The following is a 20218-nucleotide window of genomic DNA, read 5'->3' on the forward strand; positions in this document are numbered from 1 at the left end:
TTAAATCTGTGATAGATCTTTGGCACTCAAAAGGACACGGATCCTGCAGTAACAACGGACTTTGTGGGGAATGTCGCTGCGGCCTCCATGAGGGGAACATGTGTTGTTGTGTGTGTGAGTGTGGGTAAAAGTATTTTCTGTGTGTGTGTATGCTGTGCACTCATTAGTGAAAAGCCTCAGCGCAGACTAGCTCCAGTTACAGTAGTAAACGCTGCCTTTGAACTTTTAATGGAGCCCTGAAACTCAACCAGGCCTTAAAAAACACAGATCTCCAGGAAAAGACAAACTGGGAGCGAAAGAGGTGGAAATGGTCGAGATTAGGATGCATAAAATGTATTTAAACGAGGGAAACGAAAAGATATAGTAAGACGGAGAGAAGCATAAGAGGTTGCTTTTTAATTATCAGCCACCACAACACAACTGTAATACAAACAAAGCTAATGAAACACAATCAACACACACCTGTTGACCTGGCTGAGATCAGAAACATGCAAAAGCATCACCAATACATCAAGGATCTAAAAATCACTTGTTTCTGCAACTCACATACACATCTCATTATTATTGTTTGGGGCACTTCCTCGCGTTGGCACCTGCGTGTATGCCTGGACACAGTAATTAAAATTGGCAGACCTCTCTTTGCATGTGTTTAAGTGGGTGGGTATTTATCTGGGTGGGTGTCTGAGCTGCAGAATCTTCTGGCATGCATTGCAATAAACAGATGTTGAGACTTTATGAGGTCTTTACAACAGGTTCAGCCCCAAGTGGTTCTGTGCAGCGGGTGTGTGGATGTATATGCACATATATGTAGGCCTAACATAGAAACCTCTCATCAGTGAACCATAAAAGAGACCACAAATGGATTTAAACAGGAAAGGTGCGGCATTCATCATAAATGCTGAGAAATGTAATCATTTCATTAATGCTGTTATAACGTTGCCAGTTGCTGTTGTTAAAAAACTATTCTAATCTACACACATGACAGGTCAGAATGTGGGCTGGTACAAAGTGTTCACTGATGGGAGCAGAGGGGGACTGTGGACACGACTGTTTATTTGACTATGAGCTGTTTACAGAGATGGACGCTGTGGAGTTGAGTGACAGCATGAGAAAATACATCTGATAATATACTGACATGCAGAGAAGTCAGCAGCGAACTGGCCTCATCGCTCATCTCTCAGGACCTATGAGCATCTACTCTGTATACTCATTAGTCACTTATTTGTAATGAAGGGTTTTATGAATCATACAATCCCATCCAATAATATCTAAACAAGAATCTATTTAAGGTATTTTGCTCATATGGCTCTTAGCGTCATCATGTAATTATCTGAGTAAAAGTAATTTTCAAATCAAGTACAAAATTTGAGGGAATACTCAAAAACTACACTGTGACGTTATGACCTTGGACTAATTATGATTTGTTAGCCTATTCAACTATTCAATGTGTCACCATCCTATTCAAAGCTGGAAACACATCATAAGACCATCACATGGGTAAAACAATAGAGCGAAATATAATTACCTCTGCCAAGGTTATTTTCACCACTGTCTGGGCTTCCCCTGGTTTATTTGTTTGTTTGTCAGCAGGATTACACAGAAACTACTGAACACGTTTCCATGAAAAAGGATTGGACATCGGCCAAGAAAGAACCCATTAAATCTTGGTATGGATCCTAACAGAAGGAATTCTTATTTACTTTAACATTGTGAGATCAGGCGTTTTTGGATATTTTCCCTGGTCTCCCAGAGAAAAATGCATGGATCTAAATCAAACTGAATTTTCAAAATCAGGCATTTTTAATTCAAGGGGACTGTTGGGCCATTCTGGTTTAACACTATTTTACCTAAAAGGTTTGAAGAAGTCAGACTTACCTGAGAGCATTGAGAGGTGAACTTGAAACCCTAGGATTTCCTCAATCCCGCAGTCAGAATAGAGTTGCAGTCATGGGCCATGCTCAACATCACCTTGACAGGCTTATTCATCCACACTCCCTCCCTGCACATAGGGACACAAAGGGACACAAATATGCAACTATGACACCATCATGTTTGGTGTAATTCTTCCTTTTTCCACCCTAGTGTGCTGGTTGTGCAGGAATGGTTATGACCCTTCCCATGACTTGTTTTACACAGTTGTTCCAACTTCTCTTCAAACCTTGAAGGTAACGCCAACATAAGATGATGACAAAGTAAAAGATTAATACAGGAGAATATGAATAAAATGTTCCATCCGAAGTTGTGAGTTGACCGAGCTCATAAATTCAGATTACCTCCTGCTGATGAAGCAATGATCACCACCTGAGCTCATTGTTAAACCCAGCTGAAAACTGTTGCTTTTATAACCTATAAAACTGTTCATCAGAAAAGTCTGGAGACATAAACAATGACAATCTACATTTAAAGTTTTCTCTCATTTCTATCAGCATCTGTTTTTAAACATGGAGGGAGAATTGTGAAGGGGAAATTAAGGAAAAAAATGAAACTTGACTTTTTTCCCTTTCACAATAAAGTCTAAGACAGATGACAGCTGCGGACACACAGAGTGCATGCTGCATGTTTTATCGCCTTCACCCATAAATAAAAAACGCAGAGTGGAAGAAATACAGTCAAGATATACGATTTATGGCAACGGGCGCAGGAGGGAGTCTGGAGATTTCTTGGACAATATGAAAATAAAACTGCAATAAAACTGCACGGGCCTTGATTGTGGTCTATGGAGAGACATGGAGGGCCTCCAACACGGCTAACTTTATTACTTCATCTGAGAGAGCAAGAGAGAGGGAGAGACACATCAACAGATTTGGAGACCATTACAGTCAAATCTTTTTCCCCTAAGTGGCCACAGTCTCCATCTGTGGGGCCCCAGACCCTTTTCACCCAACAACCAGGGACACAACGGAGGCCAAATGCTCCTAAATTCAGATTACCCATCTTTTTATTTACACAACCAACTGCTTTTTGGGGTTTGCATAAATCTTTATAACATTATTTCATGGCAGACATCACAGTCAGTATTATATAAACACTGGGCGAAAAAGAAGAATTAACGCTTTTAATACGTAAATGAATTTCTGTTTATGTATGTGGTCACTAACCTTGTGAGGATAAAAAAAACTGAGCAAATAACATGCTGCCATTTTCATTAACCACATCACAGCGAGCAGCTATGTCTCTGTAAGGATCTGAAATCGTTTTGAGTGTGAGAAATTGGAGAGATGGAGCGGGAGAAACGGTGATTAAAGCAACAGATCGCTGGAAGATGGGTGAAAATGGGCTGCTGGTTTGTAGGCCAATGAAGGAAAATGGTCTGGACTTCCTGGGAGATTAGAGCACTAAAGGTCTCCTTATCGTCCTCAGTCTCCCCCGTATGAAAATAAGTCTATTGTAGGGCGCTGCATCTTTCTTGGCCGAAGCGGCGCATCAGATCTAGGGTTTCACAGAGCATACCGGGGGACCGGCGAAACCAGAGACAATAACAACAAATACTGCCTTGTATTTTTAGGTTGTGATTATAAAGCACATTTCACAGTTTAAGACTCCAGGGAGACCAAACAAACTTTAGCGTTTGAAGAAACCACCGTCCAGAATTGGATCAAATCTCTGCTGTTCCCAAATGTCCTTGAAAAATGAAAGAATGGTACACATGCGAGGTTCCCGGTACAGAGACAGACTGGCCTACACACTGCCTTAATAGATTCTAAAGAGATACACCATCTAATGATGCAATGTAATAATTCATTTCGTCTTTCCCACAAGGAAAACAAATATTTTCAAGATAAACTTTATACCCTTAAAAGTATTTTTCTTTTGTATCTCTGGTATTTCATTTGACTACTATGCCACTTTTATTTATCCATTGCTAAAGCTCTTAAAAAGTATGCTCACTAATCGTGAAATATTCATTTAAAATATATATATATATATAAAAATTGTGCAAACTGATATTGTAGTTACCTCATATACACTTTAAGTAATTGTTAGCCAAAAGCCAAATACACAAATTATTACCAGAATATTCAGAGTATCTTCTTCTTGCTGCAAGAAATATTTTAATTCGATTTTTTGATAATCATAGTTAAAATTCTAGAAATTCTTGATTGATTATGTCAAACACATTTAAATAACATAACTGGGAGTCTGTTCTGTCTTTGCAGGCCCCATCCCTGATATGCTGCCAGTTTTATCCCTGTTATACTTTGTCGCCACCTACTGACCAAACAGAGAAACTGACTTACGCTACTTAAATTATACTTGAGAAATACCCAATTCACACAACTGTGCATAAAATTGAAAGATCTTTTCTTAATTTGCACGTGTCTTTTCTATTTGCCGAGCGTGGATCTCTCTCAGCCCCAGTATGGAAGTGCAGAAAGGTTTTATGAAGGGCTGGGAGTCTATTAGGACAGGTTACAGGCAGAACTCAATTAAATTAAACTAAAGGCATCTGCTACCACCATACATCCTCTGAATACTCACCAAAAGTCCATATTTGAATTAAAATTGATAGTATTTATAGGAAGGCTACATGTTTACTGCGAGGTTGGAGATACAGTGCGTTCAGTTAGGCACACACATGGAGTTTGGTGTCACTGTATGACATAATCTGTTCCTTTAAGACCACACCAAAAACAAAAAAATTCAATTCAATTGTTCACAACAATTTGAGACTTTAGTCTGTATAGATGGCACAAGCCATTAAACTGGCAGGATTCAACTTCTAGAGAATCATGTAAATTAAATCTACTTTGTGAATAAGCAGAATAAAAAACGTAATTCTAACCATAACTTTGACTTGTCAGAGTAAATAACTAATAACATAAGTGACGACATCATTCAGATTAAACGGCCAGTGAGTCATACCAATGAGTAAACCTGTATAACTAGTAGTACTGTTAACTAGTGATGCAGCTCTTATGTGTTGTTACAGCTGTGTGTGGTTAGCATTGTGTGTCTTGAGCAGGTGTAATTAGCTACTTAGCTCCTGCACTAGCATGCCGAATTAATCTAGCAGCTGGAGAAAAGCTACAGACAAAAGCGAGGTGCTGAAGTACTGACGTCAACCTATGCAGTCAAATAATTTATTATTTGAAACGGGCAACTTTACCTGTGACTGCAATTTAAATGCCACGACGAAATGGCGGAACTGTGTTAGATTTTCACTGTAAAACTTTGGCAGCACTCAGAGAGACATTCACTTCGCGCGAGCGTGATGACGCAGTAGTCAGAATAACGTGACACAGGTGAGACTAACCACGTGATCACGAGCGCCACATCCAGGGTTCATCAAAGAAATAAATATATACACACGAGAAATGAAACTGAATAAAATAATAATTATAATCCTGTATAAATGTAAACTCACAAACATGTATTTTTTTGTTTAATTTTATTTATTTATTAGTGATATTCATGAACATAACACAGGAATATGAAATTATACACATTAAAGACATTTAGGGGGAAAAAATAGTCTTGACGTAAATTTGACACATTAAAAAGAGTCTCAATCACTCACAATTGAGTACAATGCTGTACACAATCATAATTAATTTTTTTAATATATTGATAACATAACATTATTATTGTTGTTGTTGTTGGTGGTGCTGCTGTTTTTGCTCAAAACTTGTGCTGAAGTATAAACCCTCTGTAGTTCTTTGGCGGAAGTGGCCTACATATCCCAACGGGCATTTCGTCCATTGCCATAGCAGCGGGAAGTTGGTTGTCCTGTCTCCAACCATGGACAATCTGAACCGAGGCTTCGCAGCGGTACAACCGGCTGCAGGTCGTGATTTTGCCGGTAACGAGAAGGAGCAGGGGCCGGATGTACGAACAGTGAACCGACAGAGTCCCGGTACCCGTGTGAGGGAGCTCCAGGTGACCGGGACAGCGGAGGTGTGTTGCCCGGCGGACAGAGCCTCTGTCCGGGTGAGTGTGGGCAGCACCAAGGAGTCAGTGACCGAGGTGACCAACAGCGTGTCACGGAGACTCGAGTACATTTTACAGTCTCTCAGGTAAAAACACTACAGTTACAAGTACAAGTAATGGGTCACACGAGGCTAATGCTAGCTAGCTGCTACATGTAGTTTACACAGAGGCTACATGGCTGACAGATGGTGACGTGTTAGCTGTGGTAGCAGCAGAATCACAGTAAGAGCTAACTCATCCATCTTTGAAGTTGATTGAGCTGTTGTGATGCTCTATTTATTAAATGTAGGCTAATTCTAACAGTGCAGTAGTCATAGCCAGTGATGGTAGAAGTTATTAACAAATTGTGAGAGTACTGTAGTTGAGTATAAGTACTTTCCACCACAGGTAGTGCCAGTACTCAGTAGTACTCGACTCTCCTCAGTAATAGATGTCCACGGAAGCATCAAATCGCCTGTAATTAGTCACTGATGTAATAATTGGCCTCTCTAGTTACAGGGGGACTATATTACTCAAGTACAATCAAAATAGTTCAAGAACTTGAGTTTGGGGGGTCAGGGTACACACTAACTGGACTGGTAGTTAACGTGTATGTCCTCCTCATTATTTGTTTGAAAGGTTTTTTCCTTTATTTTAATATTGAGGTGCAGAAGCTAAATGTCACGTTCATATTTATTATGAGTTATAGAACTTTTGTGATTAAAAACTATTCTTAATGAGCAGAGAATAACAAACACAAATCTGAGGTAGATCCTTTATGTGTTATACCTCCTCTCTGTGCTTACACAACGCATAATCAGTATATTTATATATATATACATATACACACATATATATGTATGTATATACACACAACTTTTGTAATATTGTTATTGGTGAAACTTATTTTGAAATTACTATTGTTATATTGCCCTGCTATTATTTCTAGGAAAAGTAGTTGTACTAAAGTTTTTCAGATTTTGAAGTGCAGCAGCTCATTTCCCCTACTTCTTAGCATACAGGTTTATTAGTACATCAGTATATTATATAATATATTTATCTTTATTTATTCTGCTCAGGCAACATGGCATCAGTGAGACAGATGATTCAGTGAGGAGGTTTCTCTCCAGAGAGGAGGACCTGTATCGCCTGGATGCAGAGGTGCAGTATTTAGTATTAGTATTGGCCACTAATGATTAAAAATGTGCTATGGTGCTGTTAATTTATAATTGACCCAACAGCATATGTTGTTTGTTTGTTAAGTTGTACAGTGCCTTGCATAAGTATTCACCCCCTTTGGACTTTTCTACATTTTGTCATGGTATAACCACAGATTACAATTTATTTCATCGTGAGTTTATGTAATGGACCAACACAAAATAGAGCATCATTTGGAAGTGGGGGGAAATATTACATGGATTTCACAATTATTTACAAATAAAAATCTGAAAAGTGTTGAGTGCATATGTATTCACCCCCTTTACTGTGAAACCCCTAACAAAGATCTGGTGCGACCAATTGAATTCACAAGTCACATTTGCAAGTCACATAATTAGTAAATAGGGTCCACCTGTCTGCAATTTAATCTCAGTATAAATACACCTGTTCTGTGACAGACTCAGAGTTTGTTGGAGATCATTACTGAACAAACAGCATCATGAAGACCAAGGAGCTCACCAAACAGGTCAGGGATAAAGTTGTGGAGAAATATGAAGCAGGGTTAGATTATAAAAAAATATCCAGAGCTTAGAACATCTCTCTGAGCACCATAAAATCCATCATAAGAAAATGGAAAGAATATGGCACAACCACAAACCTACCAAGAGGAGGCCGTCCACCCAAACTGAAGAGTCGGACAAGGAGAAAATGAATCAGAGAAGCAACCAGGAGGCCCATGGTTACTCTGGAGGAGTTGCAGAGATCCACAGCTGAGGTGGGAGAATCTGTCCACAGGACAACTATTAGTCGTCTACTCCACAAATCTGGCCTTTATGGAAGAGTGGCAAGAAGAAAGCCATTGTTGAAAGGGATCCATAACAAATCCCGTTTGGAGTTTGCCAGAAGTCATGTGGGAGACACAGCAAACATGTGGAAGAAGGTTCTCTGGTCAGATGAGACCAAAATTGAACTTTTTGGCCTCAATGCAAAACGCTATGTGTGGCGAAAACCCAACACTGCCCATCACCCTGAGCACACCATCCCAACAGTGAAACATGGTGGTGGTAGCATCATGCTGTGGGGATGCTTCTCTTCAGCAGGTACAGGGAAACTGGTCAGAATAGAGGGAAAGATGGATGGAGCCAAATACAGGGAAATCCTTGAAGAAAATCTGATGCAGTCTGCAAAAGACTTGAGACTGGGGCGGAGGTTCATCTTCCAGCAGGACAATGACCCTAAACATACAGCCAGAGCTACAAAGGAATGGTTTGGATTAAAGAATGTTAATGTCTTAAAATGGCCCAGTCAAAGCCCAGACCTCAATCCAATAGAGAATCTATGGCAAGACTTGAAGATTGCGGTTCACAGACGGTCTCCATCCAATCTGACTGAGCTTCATCTTTTTTGCCAAGAAGAATGGACAAACCTTTCCATCTCTAGATGTGCAAAGCTGGTAGAGACATACCCCAAAAGACTTGCAGCTGTAATTGCAGCGAAAAGGGGGTTCTACCAAGTATTGACACAGGGGGGTGAATACTTATGCACCCAACAGATGTCAACTGTTTTGTTCTCATTATTGTTTGTGTCACAATAAAATGTATTTTGCATCTCCAAAGTACTATGCATGTTTTGTTGATCAAACGGGAAAAAGTTTATTTAAGTCTATTTGAATTCCAGTTAGTAACAGTACATAATGGGAAAAAGTCCAAGGGGGGTGAATACTTATGCAAGGCACTGTATCTGAGTTGTATCTGACATCCATAGGTAGTGGTCACCTTCTCAGACTTTGAGAAGATGGAGCAGTTTTGCAGTGTCCTGCTGGAGAAGCTGGACAAGAGTGTCTGTGTGGGAACGCCAAAGTTCTACCACAGTGCAGAGTGCCTGGGTCAACTGAGGTAGGAAAGAACACGGCACACGTCTCCTCAGCACCTCTAAGACTTCTTGAATGCATAACATTAGCTTGTTGCATTAGAAGTGTGAATTTGTCTGTGTTTCAGGAAGCAAGTGTGTGTATCCGCAGTTGAAAATGCTCAGCAGAAGGCCAGGGAAATCAGTCAGCTGCTGGGACAAATGCTGGGAAACCCTGTGCTGGTCAGAGAGGACGAGACAAGGGAGTGGAGGATTGAGGATGAGGAGAATGGAGGCAGAGGACACAGCGCTCTACCCACAATCACAGCCTCCTCGCGGGTGTCCGTCTACTTCAGCCTCAAAGACAGAAGCAGGAAAAACTTCTAAAAGACACTTGTCATTCACTCATGAAACCAAAGAGCTCACTGTCACACTTTAACACTTTTTATTGCATAGTTGCAGTAGATTCAAGGTGCAGTAGTCAACACTGTCATGTACATTGGAAAAAATATATATACAGCTGATTTTCTAAATAATTGGTCACATCTCAAGTATTTATCACCAGTATCTTTTACCTTTAACACGCCAAACATTCAATTATGTATTTTCAAAACCAACGAAAGAGATTTAAATTCTACATTTGATCATAACACCTGAACACAACCTCTGTGATTGGCCTCAGAAGGAAGGAAATGAAAGCCTCAGCTGGATGGATCAGATCTTTGAGAGCAAGCAGTCAGACATCGCTGACCTCGTCTTCAGGGAAGAGCTCTCTAAGCCAGGGCTGCATGATGAACCGCTCACCATCAAAATCTGTGAAATAATTCTCCAAGGTGGGGACGTCCGGCTGGAAACATCCAACAGTGAGTCCAGGACAAAGTTAGGTGTGTCTGATTGTGTGTTTTGTGTTGTAAATTCCAGTAACGTGTTTCCAGTACTTACCTTCATCCCAGTGATACGCTCCAGTTGTGTCTGAGGCAAATATGCAATTAGCAGAGAGGTGGGTCCAGGTCCGCTGAACAGTACCTTGTAATGGGGTGTCCTCTCTGCTGTGATGCCCTGCACACACACGCACACGCATTCACAGAACTCCTTGAACTGGCTGAGTTTTAGGTTCTCAACAAAGTGTGTGTCCAACATAACATCGTGGAGAGTAAAAGTTTCAGCGGCTAACCTCAAGACCAGAATACATCCTCTTGATCCACTCTGCAGGGGCTCGCAGTTCAGGGTCCCAGCTCACCACCACCCCGACCATGTGACCCTTCCTCTCCATCACCACCTCGCCCACTCGTAGAAACACAAACGGAGGCCGGGGGCTGCGCACTGTCGTGGATGCTGTAGAAATGAAGACAAAAAAAAAAAGAGAGAATGGTGTGAGACAAATTTTCACTTGAACATAGGAGATAATTAAAAAATGTTCTTGAAGATAGTCAGGGTAGCATTGCATCAGATGTGTTTTAGATTTTTGTATGTTTATTATGTATTTTTTCTTTTGTTACAAACTAAGAGGTTTTGCACAATTCATAGTTTTGTATGAGCTATAAGACTAAATAAAGCCTATTTTTAAATACAAATACACACAAACTTCTGCTACTGAGGTTCGTTTTTACCGTTTAGTGGTTTGTTTGTGTAAGATGGTGTCAAAGTACTGAGCGGATTCACACTAAACTTGGTGAAGAAATGTGGCTTAGGCAAGGAAACACCACTGCACATATCAGATCCAGGATTTATGTTAAATCATTACATCCACATAGCATCATTCCAAATTGTCTTTTGTTTATTGATGCTAATAAGATTTAAGATGACATGTGATTCATCGTAGACTCTCTGAATATTTCTACAAACCCTAATTTGCCAAATACTGTATAAACATCTACAGACAAACCTCCAAAGAAGCCCTGGTCGTTGCCATAAAGCAGACTCTCTACTGGAGGCGGGGCACTTGTTTCCTCCTGTTCCAAACCAACCAGAGACCTTTAGGAAAAGCAGAAATATCTCAGTCAGTCTCAGCATGAAAACAAGTTGAGTGTTGGTTTCCCTGTTTGACTCCTACAATAACTTGAAAGATTAGAGTTCACACCATGCTTGAATGAAAACACAAACAGAGAATAAAGATCAATGTTTACTTTAATATCATTCAGGCAACACACAACAAAAGAAAGTTGCATCCTGCTCACCAATTTAAATTAGAATGCTAAGGGTTCCTACGTCAGTATAAAAGCTATCTCTAAAGTAAAAAATAAATAAACAGCACATGTCTGAGCATGGATCACAGCTGCTACACTCACATGACATAAGACATGTGTTGGTTTGCCCAGTCCATCCACTCAGTGCCATTGAGGTACGAGCCTCTCCACTCTTTCCAAATCCTAAGCAACCTGAAAAGTGAAACCACAGAATCAGGGACACCACAGTTTGATGTTTCCTTCACATGTCCTCACATCACAGTTGTGCAGTGACATCACAGTGCAGCTGACTGACGCACGGAGGGGACCTGTTTCTCTCTGCGGCGGGATCACACCTACCGCGTAGTGGCGTGGTAGCGCTGCACCGCAGACGAGCCGCTCCACTGGGAGATGAGGTATTGCGCGGGCACGGCGGAAAGCAAGAGCGCGATCTGCAGCACTGTGGCGGTCGACATCTGGGGCATGGTGAGCGCGCTCACGACACACGGCCACGCGCGTCAGGAGGATGGGGGGCCGAGCTGAATGAGCTGAGACCCTCCTGTGAATGACAGCTCCTACCGGCGTGAAGGGGCAACACGTCTGCTGATGATCAACATGGAGGTTTCAAAGTAGACAAACAACACGTGCTGCTGCAAAAACTTAGAGGAAATAAACCAGGAAGCATCCGTAATCGTGTCTCTTACCTCGTGTTAAATCCAGTGTTTCCTCCGTCTACCCTCCACACATTATGGCACAGGAAGCTGAACAAACACTTTCACTCCTCTTGTTATTTACATAAACCTCCACCTGTTTATCTAGATTTCTGTCCACATCACGCGCCGGTGCTTTCTGTCCAATCACAGCAGCCCACGGGCCCACTTGCGGACCTTTAGCGGCACGACACGTCAGGAAGGAGTCGAACCCACGACTGTTTGTGCCCAAGTGGCGCTTTGATAACACTAGATGGCAGAGTTTATAGTTAATGAAGTCTGTTGATTTTTTTTAAATAAGGTCTGTAATAGCACTGCTACATTTAAATTTATTTTATGTTGAACAAAATCTTCTTTTCTTTACAGATCAAAATTTTAACTTTTAATCCTAGAATTGTTTCAGTTTACATATTGTTTTCCTGACATCAATATGAGGTCACCATGTTCCTTTGGCCTCTGAAATTGAATGAGTTAGTCAAATTGAGAAAATATGAAGAAACTCCCTCAATGCAAACTTGAGAAATCATCTTTAAGAGGCCAAAAATAAGTTAATAGTTGTGCAAAATTGGAAAAAAAAAAACGTTCCCTCCGGGTGTTCTTGTGAAGTTGCATTCACATGATCAAAAATGTGTTTTATAGGATCACTGTAACTTTTGACCTTTGACCACCAGTTTATCCATGGATCCAAGTGAGCATCCGTACCAAACTTTCAATGATTTCCTGAAGGGTTTCCTGAGATGTCATGTTCTCAAGTCAAAAAGTGGTCACAGCGACTTTTTCCTTTCCCACCAAAATCTGATTAGTACATCCATGAGTCCAAATAGATGTTTAAAAAAAATCCCTGACAGCATTCTCAAGATATCATGTTCTCGGAGAGAAAACCTGAAAACCCAATGCCTCAAACCACTCACTGTCGTCAGTCGGAAGGCGGAGCAACATTTTTGCCTTTGCTTATTTAAATAAAATGAATTTATATCTTAGAAAATATGTATTTTTGAAATGATCTCAAAAAATAAACAGGAAGTAAAAGTAGATATGGAAACACAACTTTTTATTTACTTAAAATATTGGTATTAACTAACAGGACAGCAGTACTCTCCTACACATACATTCTAGCTTTATGCTTCTTTTTTGCATGAATTCTTTTATATATAAAAAGTATCCAAACTGACAAAGACATCCTGGTCACTCAGTTTGTGTGAAATAGACCCCTTCCCTTCCTGTTCTCTTCTTTTCCAGCCCACGTCCCTTTAAAACTTAAAAAAACGTCCCAAAAATGCTTCCCAGTGGCTCACATGCAACCACTTCATACACACACACACACACACACACACATATGCACACACACTATAACCTTTAACCTCTGACCTAAGACTCTGGGGCTTGGTCAGAGGCCAGAAACTGCACAACTCTGCCACACATTTAGCATAGGCCCGAGGTGAATGGATGCATGTGTACATTAGCATCAAAACACAGCTGGGGGGGGGTCTGGTAAAAGTAAGAGAGCTGATCTGAGGAGCTAAGTCAAGGTTGAAAACACTGACACCAAAACTTAATGAGGTCCACTCTGTGAAGGACTACAGACTACATGTGTGTCTGAGAGCATAAGAATAAATTAATAAAACATTTCTGGCTAATAACCAGGAACTTGATTTTAAGGCCCCTTTGTAATGATTAGAGGTTTTACATAATCACTAACATGGTTCAGGTCACCTGACCAGCAACACTCAATCAGCTCTTTTAGTTTTACTTTTCAAAAAATACAGGCAATGTGGGCGCTTTGATTCAAAGGAGCAGACGGCAGTAGACTAAAAAAGTACAATGTCCATTTTCATATGATGAACTCTTTCATAATTTGACTGAATTTCATTGGGATTTAGCAGATAAATACTGCTCATCCCTCCTTATCTCATTATTAACATGGGATACATTTTCTTACATAGCAGGCCAAAGCCAAAACAAATCATGGCTAATTACTTAATGTCTAGATACTTGTCAATATCCTCAAACATCTGGGATTCTCATGAGCTGTGTTTATAAACTGCAGACCTGCGCATGTAAACATGTTTACAAGTGAGCTCATATTTCAGCTTTGAGAAGCCTGTGTAGAAAATTTTGTTCCAAACTCTAATCATCATGATAAATTCTGCATATATCTTATTTACCTATGAGGAGACAATAGATCGATTTTATGATGACAGTCATTAACGAACACTTAAAATCAACAAAATTACTGCCCACAAAGGAAATACTTTTATGGGCAAATTGATTAGCTTCCTAAATTAAAAAACAAAAAAACAAAAACAATAATAACATTAACTTTGATGTAAAGAGTCATGGGAGACAATGTCTCCGTTGTAGGTCATGGAATAAAGCTCTTCATATACACAATATAAACAAAGTGTCAGTGAAACGTGACCGGAAAATAATAAAATGTAAGTTTTGAACGTCAGATAATTGCTGCAGAGTGTAGAACAACCAGTCCAGCGGTATCAATCCACAGATCCAGCCACTTCAACATTGTCCTCTATGGAGTGGACACAGTCGAAGAAACCTTTGACACACGAGCTCGACACAATCACAGTAGAGACAGTTAAACTAAAAACATTCAAAAGCCTTGTTCTAAAAGTTCAGTGCCCAAACACAGAATTTGGCATCAACAGAAACAATGATAAGCAGATGAGATATACGTTGAATAATATGTGACAGGGAAGACGTGAAATGAATCAGATGTGTGGAGATGCTACCACCAAGTTTCCCCCAGTCAACCCCCACAAGTGTCACATTTCAGCATTCACTTGTTCTGTGCTGGGGAGGAAACAGAAATTATGTTACAAGTGGAGCAGATGAAGCCATCTGTAGAAATTCAGTCCATTCAGTGTCCACAGAGAGAGAGAGAGAGACATAATATGTTTGTCTCCTGTATGACTGTTCATTTTTCTGACTTTCCTCCGCCTCCTACACCTGCCTGCAGGTCCAGTGTGATTCACTGAACCCGGCAACGAGCGGAACCGGGAAGTCCGGGGGGGGGGAGAGAATTACGAAAGCAAAGACAAAAAGGCCCCAAAAAGGAGAAAGCGAGGATATTATGCCAGAGTAGCGAAGGCACACCATCAGAAAGATGCAAGACTTGTCTTTCTCTCTCTCTTTCTCTCTCTCTTTCCATCCAAATTCAGTCCACATCGGTTCGATCTGGCTCCATCCAGTTGATGAGAAAGTGCTAAAACATGCGAGACATAATTGTGTGTGTGTGTGTGTGTATGTGTGTGTGTGTGTGTGCACGCACGTGTGTGATCACCATAGAGACATATCAACCTTTTAAAAAGTTATTTTTTATATGTTAACAGTTTTAAAATACACAGGGTTACTCACTCCCTATGACTGCATTGATAACCGCTCTGTGGTAAGTGCATCTCAAAGCTAGTCACCCAAAGCTCCGCTCACTGTACCTTAGGTATAAACTGACAATAGGTTGGTTATAGGATAATATACTGACATGAATAATGGTATGTTCACAACAAGAGTAAAGTCTTCTTTTTTTTCAAACTGCTATACATTTTCTTTGAGAGGTTTCACAACGATCAAATTGTATGCCACTGTTTGTACACTGAAGGTGGAAGTGACACACTCAGTTGTGTTATAGAAACACACACTCCTTCAGTTGCGCACACACCATAGGTTCACACACATACAGGGACATGTACTTTGCAGGTCAGAGGCCAAGCACGCTCATACACACACGCACACACGCACGCACACACTCCAAAGACATAAAGGCACAAGGTATTGCTAATGTTGAGGACGCATTGAAACGTGATCTAAAATGAACCCTTTCACCCTTGCATCCTTATTCACCTCCTCACAGTAAAAACAGCTTCTGGGAAAAAAAGTGATGCCTCCTCTTTCTAACATGCAAAACAAGACTCACACACACACACCCCAATAGTAAACAGAGCCTGCGGATCTACAGTACCTATGCAGGTACACCATTTGGTATTTTAGCACAGACAGACACGCTCAGGTCAGCCGATGTGTAAGACTTCCAAAACAGAGAGCCGATCGTTACGTACAAATCTTAGAAAAAGCCAAGAAAGGGTTGTATAAAAGAAAAAAAAGAACAGGAACAATGATGACAGGGCCGAAAGATGTTGTCAGCCGGTGCTCGGTCTGTCGTCCATCACAGACCGAACAATTTGAATTCAGCAGGCGACTTTTTTTCCTCCTGGCTGAGACACTTGAAAAGTTTCTCTGAAATAGTAAAGAGACGAGACGCATCCATCGCTTCGAGACCTTTTCAAGTACTAAACTCCGTCCAGTCCGTTACACCCACAAGTGTTTCAGGTGAGACCGGGGCAAAGAGTCGATCACTGGACAGAGGCAGGTCACAGCTCCACCGACACGGGAGTCGACGAGCGTCTTATCAGATCCAACATGGACCAGTAACGTCAGAGGAGCTCGACCAGAAGAACATGCTGAAAGCAACTGGTTGCCATAACGATGTGCTCACTGGGCTGAGAGGAAGTAGAATTGGACAGACCACTGTGCTGTTGTGTCTCTCCGAGTCACAGCTTCAAATAGCAGCAGCTGAGCCAGTGGCCGTTCAGATACACACACACACGTACGTGCACAGAAATGCATACAACAGCAACGTGACTTCCTAGATAGCCCCCTACTCATCAACTGCAAAGACGTCATGGCAGTCGGCCTCCTCCTCACATCCTGCATGTGTGTTCTGTTACCAGCCAATCAGGTTGGCTTTGGCCTTCTCTGTCAGCTTGCGGACGCGTCCCTTCGAGGAGGTGCCGAAGGTGATCGACGAGTCCTCAAACAGCAGCTGCCTCTGCTCCTCCTCAGAGTCCTCCTCCATGTAAAAGGCTGACCGCCGCCCCTGGTTACGTGTGCGCATGGACCCGCCTTCACCATCACCATCACCTTCCTCCTCCTTTGGAGACTCCCTGCGATTGGATCGTTGAGGGGCGGTCTGTGGAGGAGCGGTCACCTCCTCATTGGCTCTTCTGCTGCTCCTCCTCAGTGGTGAGGGCTCCGGTGACTCTGTGGGAGGAGTTGATCCATCAGTTCGTACCAATCGGGGACGGCCGCGCCGTCTAGGCGCCGATGGCACGCCAGAGTCTGACACCACAGATGTTTCCTGTGCAGAAGAGGCCCCGCCTTCGTCTTCTGTGGAGTTGTCGAGCTCCTCATCGGGGGTGGAGCTCCTGCGGTTACTGCTCTTTCTCATCTCCTCCAGCTCCTGCTTGCTCTTCCGGCCTCGCTTCTTGCCAGGGGAGCGATCTTGAGGTCTAGAGGGGCTCGCCGGAGTTGTGACCTCTGGAGGACTCACCGGTGGGTCTATTCTGGACTTCCGCCCTCTCTTCCCCATGCCAAGGGTCACATGACTACTGTGACCATTCAGGTGGGTTGTGTTCTGAGATGAAGGGCTGACAATAGAGCCTGAGGGAAGGGCATTCAGACACAGAACAAAGGAATTAGTAATAGGCAGGTGACACTAAATATAATTTTTTTTGCATTAATCATAGCGCTTCAGACCTAAGAGGAACCATCTCTTACCAGGCGTGTGTCGTACAGGTGTCCTGAGTTTCCGCCGGGTGCTTCCTCCAATGCTACCTTCTGCAGCTGGAGTGGGAGTCGCCTTTTCAGAGACCGGTGGCGTTGAAGCTGACACGGAGTGGTGAGTCCTCAGCGAACGCGTTGACTCTGAAGGTGGAAGAGAGATATATAATATTTTAAGTAAATTTCATTATGAGTTATGATAAATTCTTGATTTGATATTTGTGGAAAATGTCCTGTTATCCTTCACAAACGACATTTCTCAGCAGCCCCGGGTTTATCACATAATGTTACTCCAAGCTCTGCGCTATTACAGTACGCTCTCACCTGTTTTGTTGCTCGTGGAATTATGCGATGAGGAGGCAGCGGGCGGAGAATGGCGTGCTGCGCTGCGTGTTCGCCCGGCAGCCTGTGTATCCGGCTTCCCGTTGACCAGCTGGGGCGGCTGCTTCTGTGGAACGCTCTGTCTCAGGGAGGAGCTGCGTGGTGGAGGTGGTGACGGCTCCCTTTTTGCCGTCACCCTAGACGATACACGTCTCTTCCTTTCTGGGCTAAACGCAGCAGGAGAGGAGAGAAGAGAAACTATCAAATCCAATGCACCGAAAGAGCTACACTCAAAGAGATACATGTCCTTCCTACTACCTGGATGCAGTGCTGCTTGTGGGAGACTCGCTCCTCCTCCTCCTCTTCATGACGTGCCTCGTCTGTCTGTCTGTCGTGTGTCGCGTCTGTCTGTCCGTGCCCTGTCTGGTCAGTTTTCCTGTCAGGCCGTGGATGGCCTTGTAGTCGGCCAAGATGGAGCTGACATGCTCCTCAAACAGAGCAGAAAGCCTCAGACTCATGCTGTAGATCTGAAGAGGCAGTAAATGATGAATCAATTGTTGAACTTGTAAAGCAGAAATGTGTGAATTGTGTGTGTTTGTGTGTGTTTGTGTGTGCTTGCGTGCGCATGTCTCACCCGTGACTTCTTACTGGGCGTATACGCTTTGGAATTGCTGAAAATGAGCCGCACGTCTTTGCAGAGCTGGATGGGAGACTGGTACTTTCCTTCTGATAGCGTGTTGATTACGGTTCCGAAGTCCATTGGAGACTCAACTATTTGCAGGTAATCCTGAGAGAAGCAGTGATGTGAAAAAAACGACCAGCAAAGGAATTGCACCCTTCTTCTGTGAATAAGAAAACTACTCCACTCAATGGGTTTTCATTTCAGTTGAAGAAAGGAGAAGCTGTTTTACACTTCTTTACACCAAACTCTCATTTCACCTCAAATACCAGCACTCTGGGAGGGAAAATGCAAATTCAGCTCAAGTGTGATCATAGCCAAAAGGGTTTTGTTTTGTTTGTTGAGTTCCCATGTCTGCGCCATAATAAAGCAATTTAAAGGACTACTGTTGCGTTATGTACCGGGTATTCCTGTAGGTCGACTGGTTCTCTGAAGGGCTCCGAGTCTTCACACTGAAAGAGCAGGTCCAGCAGCTCCTTACAGCGCCCCCTCCATGCATGAGGGTCGTAGGAAGGAGGTCGGGTTCGCAGTCGGCGCTGCATCGGTGGACGTCCCTACAGAGAGAATGACAAAACACAATGAAGTAGCTGGTTTTCAGAAAGCAGGATGGAATATATAGGATCGTGCAGATGCTGTGAGATACTCTACCTTATAGTTTCGTGTGGACGTTCCAGGAGTATTAGAATCTTCATCCTCCTCCTCCTCATCCTACACAAGAAAAAGGGAAAATGACCATGTGACCAATTTTATTTGATTATCGGCTGCTCTGGAATAAAAGACAGCATATAATTATTTCATAAACCAGCCAGGAGACTTGGAACTGCCAAAGTAAATCTACTGAAAGCTCAAATCACATTATGTGTTCTGTCCTCTTCAATGAAGCCAAAAACCAGTTACTAATATTTGGTCAGAACTGACAATCGGGTCCAGACTTTCTCAAGAATTTGCCTTTCACATATAAAAAGATTGTCCAGTTCACAAAAATAAGCTAATCCCTGGTTCAGTTTTGCCTCTGACGCTTGTCAGTAACATCATCAACGTGCCCATAACCTCTTGGGGAATTCTGTGCACATAACACTGCTGTATTCTGCTCAACTCCAACATTATCGGGACTTTTTATACGGGGGCTGGCAGGAAAATCTCCAGAGCCTCTGACTCTGTGATTTACCTTTTCACATCTATTTCCTCCTGATAATTTCAAGGGAATATCTGGAGTTTAATGCATGTCTGAAAGCAGCTCGAGTCAAAACCAACCAGGGAAACAACCAAAACAACCCATTAGTGAAGAAATAGTCAAATAAAAAGTAGGGATTTACTACGTGTATGTCGTCTCTAAAACCAAGCTCCTAAAAGTAGGAGCAGAAGTTGTACATGCAGGGGGGACGTTGAGTGATGAGCAGGACTTTGTTTTGATATGTTCTCGATAACACGAAGGGTCTAAAGATCCATTTAAGATAAACACCGTCCAAGACTCTTAGGGACATAAAGGTTGAAGGAGTGACAGCTCATCAGCTGCCGAAACCCAGGATTGAACCGGGGACCTTTAGATCTTCAGTCTAAAGATAAAAAAACTATGTTCATCCGACAACACACCTCGTCTTCAGAGTCAGAGAAAGTTGCCTTCTTCATAGTTCTGTACAGGGGCATGAGGTCGGTCAGACTTTGATCCCTGAATAAGAGAAAAAAAGAGAGGAAATTCTCAACTGACAGATAAAATGTTGTGCGACATGGAAAATTGTTCAGAAAATAAATTATGACTTATAGCATTTTTCTTTTTCTTTTTAACAGATAAGCATTTGGTTGATCGACTCTGGGCAGAGAACGTTTCCCCCTTATTTGTCGATAACATTTTCTTCTGA

General features: G+C 42.2%; 3 protein-coding genes and 1 long non-coding RNA gene across 7 annotated transcripts in view; 1 reads left to right on the plus strand and 3 right to left on the minus strand.

Moving 5' to 3' along the window:
- LOC128460227 (uncharacterized) overlaps positions 1 to 5215 on the minus strand; it is a 68790-nt gene extending 63575 nt beyond the window's left edge. Inside the window, exons 1-2 of the long non-coding RNA XR_008342188.1 lie at positions 5108 to 5215; positions 1876 to 1999 (exon numbers count right to left, since the gene is read on the minus strand). This is a non-coding gene — a long non-coding RNA (uncharacterized LOC128460227). The remainder of the gene's footprint in view (positions 1 to 1875; positions 2000 to 5107) is intronic.
- Positions 5216 to 5700: 485 nt separating this feature from the next.
- On the plus strand, positions 5701 to 10487 carry irak1bp1 (interleukin-1 receptor-associated kinase 1 binding protein 1). Its single transcript, XM_053444547.1, has 4 exons — positions 5701 to 6014; positions 6987 to 7068; positions 8830 to 8960; positions 9063 to 10487. Exons 1-4 carry the CDS (start codon positions 5740 to 5742, stop codon positions 9298 to 9300), a joined length of 726 nt encoding a protein of 241 aa, XP_053300522.1. The 5' UTR covers positions 5701 to 5739; the 3' UTR covers positions 9301 to 10487.
- On the minus strand, positions 9342 to 11940 carry si:dkey-261l7.2 (uncharacterized protein LOC569751 homolog). 3 transcript variants are annotated; one of them, XM_053444549.1, is made up of 7 exons: positions 11783 to 11940; positions 11439 to 11678; positions 11202 to 11291; positions 10799 to 10887; positions 10088 to 10248; positions 9856 to 9972; positions 9342 to 9760 (listed from the first exon to the last, which is right to left on the minus strand). In XM_053444549.1, the coding sequence occupies exons 2-7, from the start codon at positions 11561 to 11563 to the stop codon at positions 9650 to 9652; spliced, it is 693 nt and encodes a 230-aa protein (XP_053300524.1). In that variant the 5' UTR covers positions 11564 to 11678; positions 11783 to 11940; the 3' UTR covers positions 9342 to 9649. The 3 variants fall into 3 exon arrangements, with proteins under 3 accessions (XP_053300524.1, XP_053300523.1, XP_053300525.1); XM_053444548.1 differs by having other exon boundaries at positions 11439 to 11681; positions 11783 to 11939; XM_053444550.1 differs by lacking the exon at positions 11783 to 11940 and having other exon boundaries at positions 11439 to 11701.
- An 882-nt stretch (positions 11941 to 12822) lies between these two features.
- Positions 12823 to 20218, minus strand: part of phip (pleckstrin homology domain interacting protein) — a 40781-nt gene continuing 33385 nt past the window's right edge. For both annotated transcript variants that reach the window (XM_053444546.1, XM_053444545.1), the window contains exons 33-40: positions 19953 to 20028; positions 19008 to 19067; positions 18761 to 18913; positions 18315 to 18467; positions 17999 to 18207; positions 17684 to 17907; positions 17357 to 17503; positions 12823 to 17239 (exon numbers count right to left, since the gene is read on the minus strand). In XM_053444546.1, the coding sequence (XP_053300521.1) occupies positions 16524 to 17239; positions 17357 to 17503; positions 17684 to 17907; positions 17999 to 18207; positions 18315 to 18467; positions 18761 to 18913; positions 19008 to 19067; positions 19953 to 20028 (1738 nt within the window). In that variant the 3' untranslated portion in view covers positions 12823 to 16523. The remainder of the gene's footprint in view (positions 17240 to 17356; positions 17504 to 17683; positions 17908 to 17998; positions 18208 to 18314; positions 18468 to 18760; positions 18914 to 19007; positions 19068 to 19952; positions 20029 to 20218) is intronic.

This window comes from Pleuronectes platessa, chromosome 17 (genome assembly GCF_947347685.1).
Source record: "Pleuronectes platessa chromosome 17, fPlePla1.1, whole genome shotgun sequence".
NCBI classification, from domain to species: Eukaryota; Metazoa; Chordata; class Actinopteri; order Pleuronectiformes; family Pleuronectidae; genus Pleuronectes; species Pleuronectes platessa.

Excerpts from the sequence above, each read along its gene's own strand:
- irak1bp1 (XM_053444547.1), top strand. The coding sequence starts at position 5,740 with ATGGACAATCTGAACCGAGGCTTCGCAGCGGTACAACCGGCTGCAGGT. Across the intron at positions 6,015-6,986 it reads TACATTTTACAGTCTCTCAG|GCAACATGGCATCAGTGAGA; the intron begins GTAAAAACACTA and ends TATTCTGCTCAG. Across the intron at positions 7,069-8,829 it reads TGTATCGCCTGGATGCAGAG|GTAGTGGTCACCTTCTCAGA; the intron begins GTGCAGTATTTA and ends TGACATCCATAG.
- si:dkey-261l7.2 (XM_053444549.1), bottom strand. The coding sequence starts at position 11,563 with ATGCCCCAGATGTCGACCGCCACAGTGCTGCAGATCGCGCTCTTGCTT. Across the intron at positions 11,292-11,438 it reads CGCTACCACGCCACTACGCG|GTTGCTTAGGATTTGGAAAG; the intron begins GTAGGTGTGATC and ends TTCACTTTTCAG. Across the intron at positions 10,249-10,798 it reads CGACCAGGGCTTCTTTGGAG|CATCCACGACAGTGCGCAGC; the intron begins GTTTGTCTGTAG and ends TCATTTCTACAG.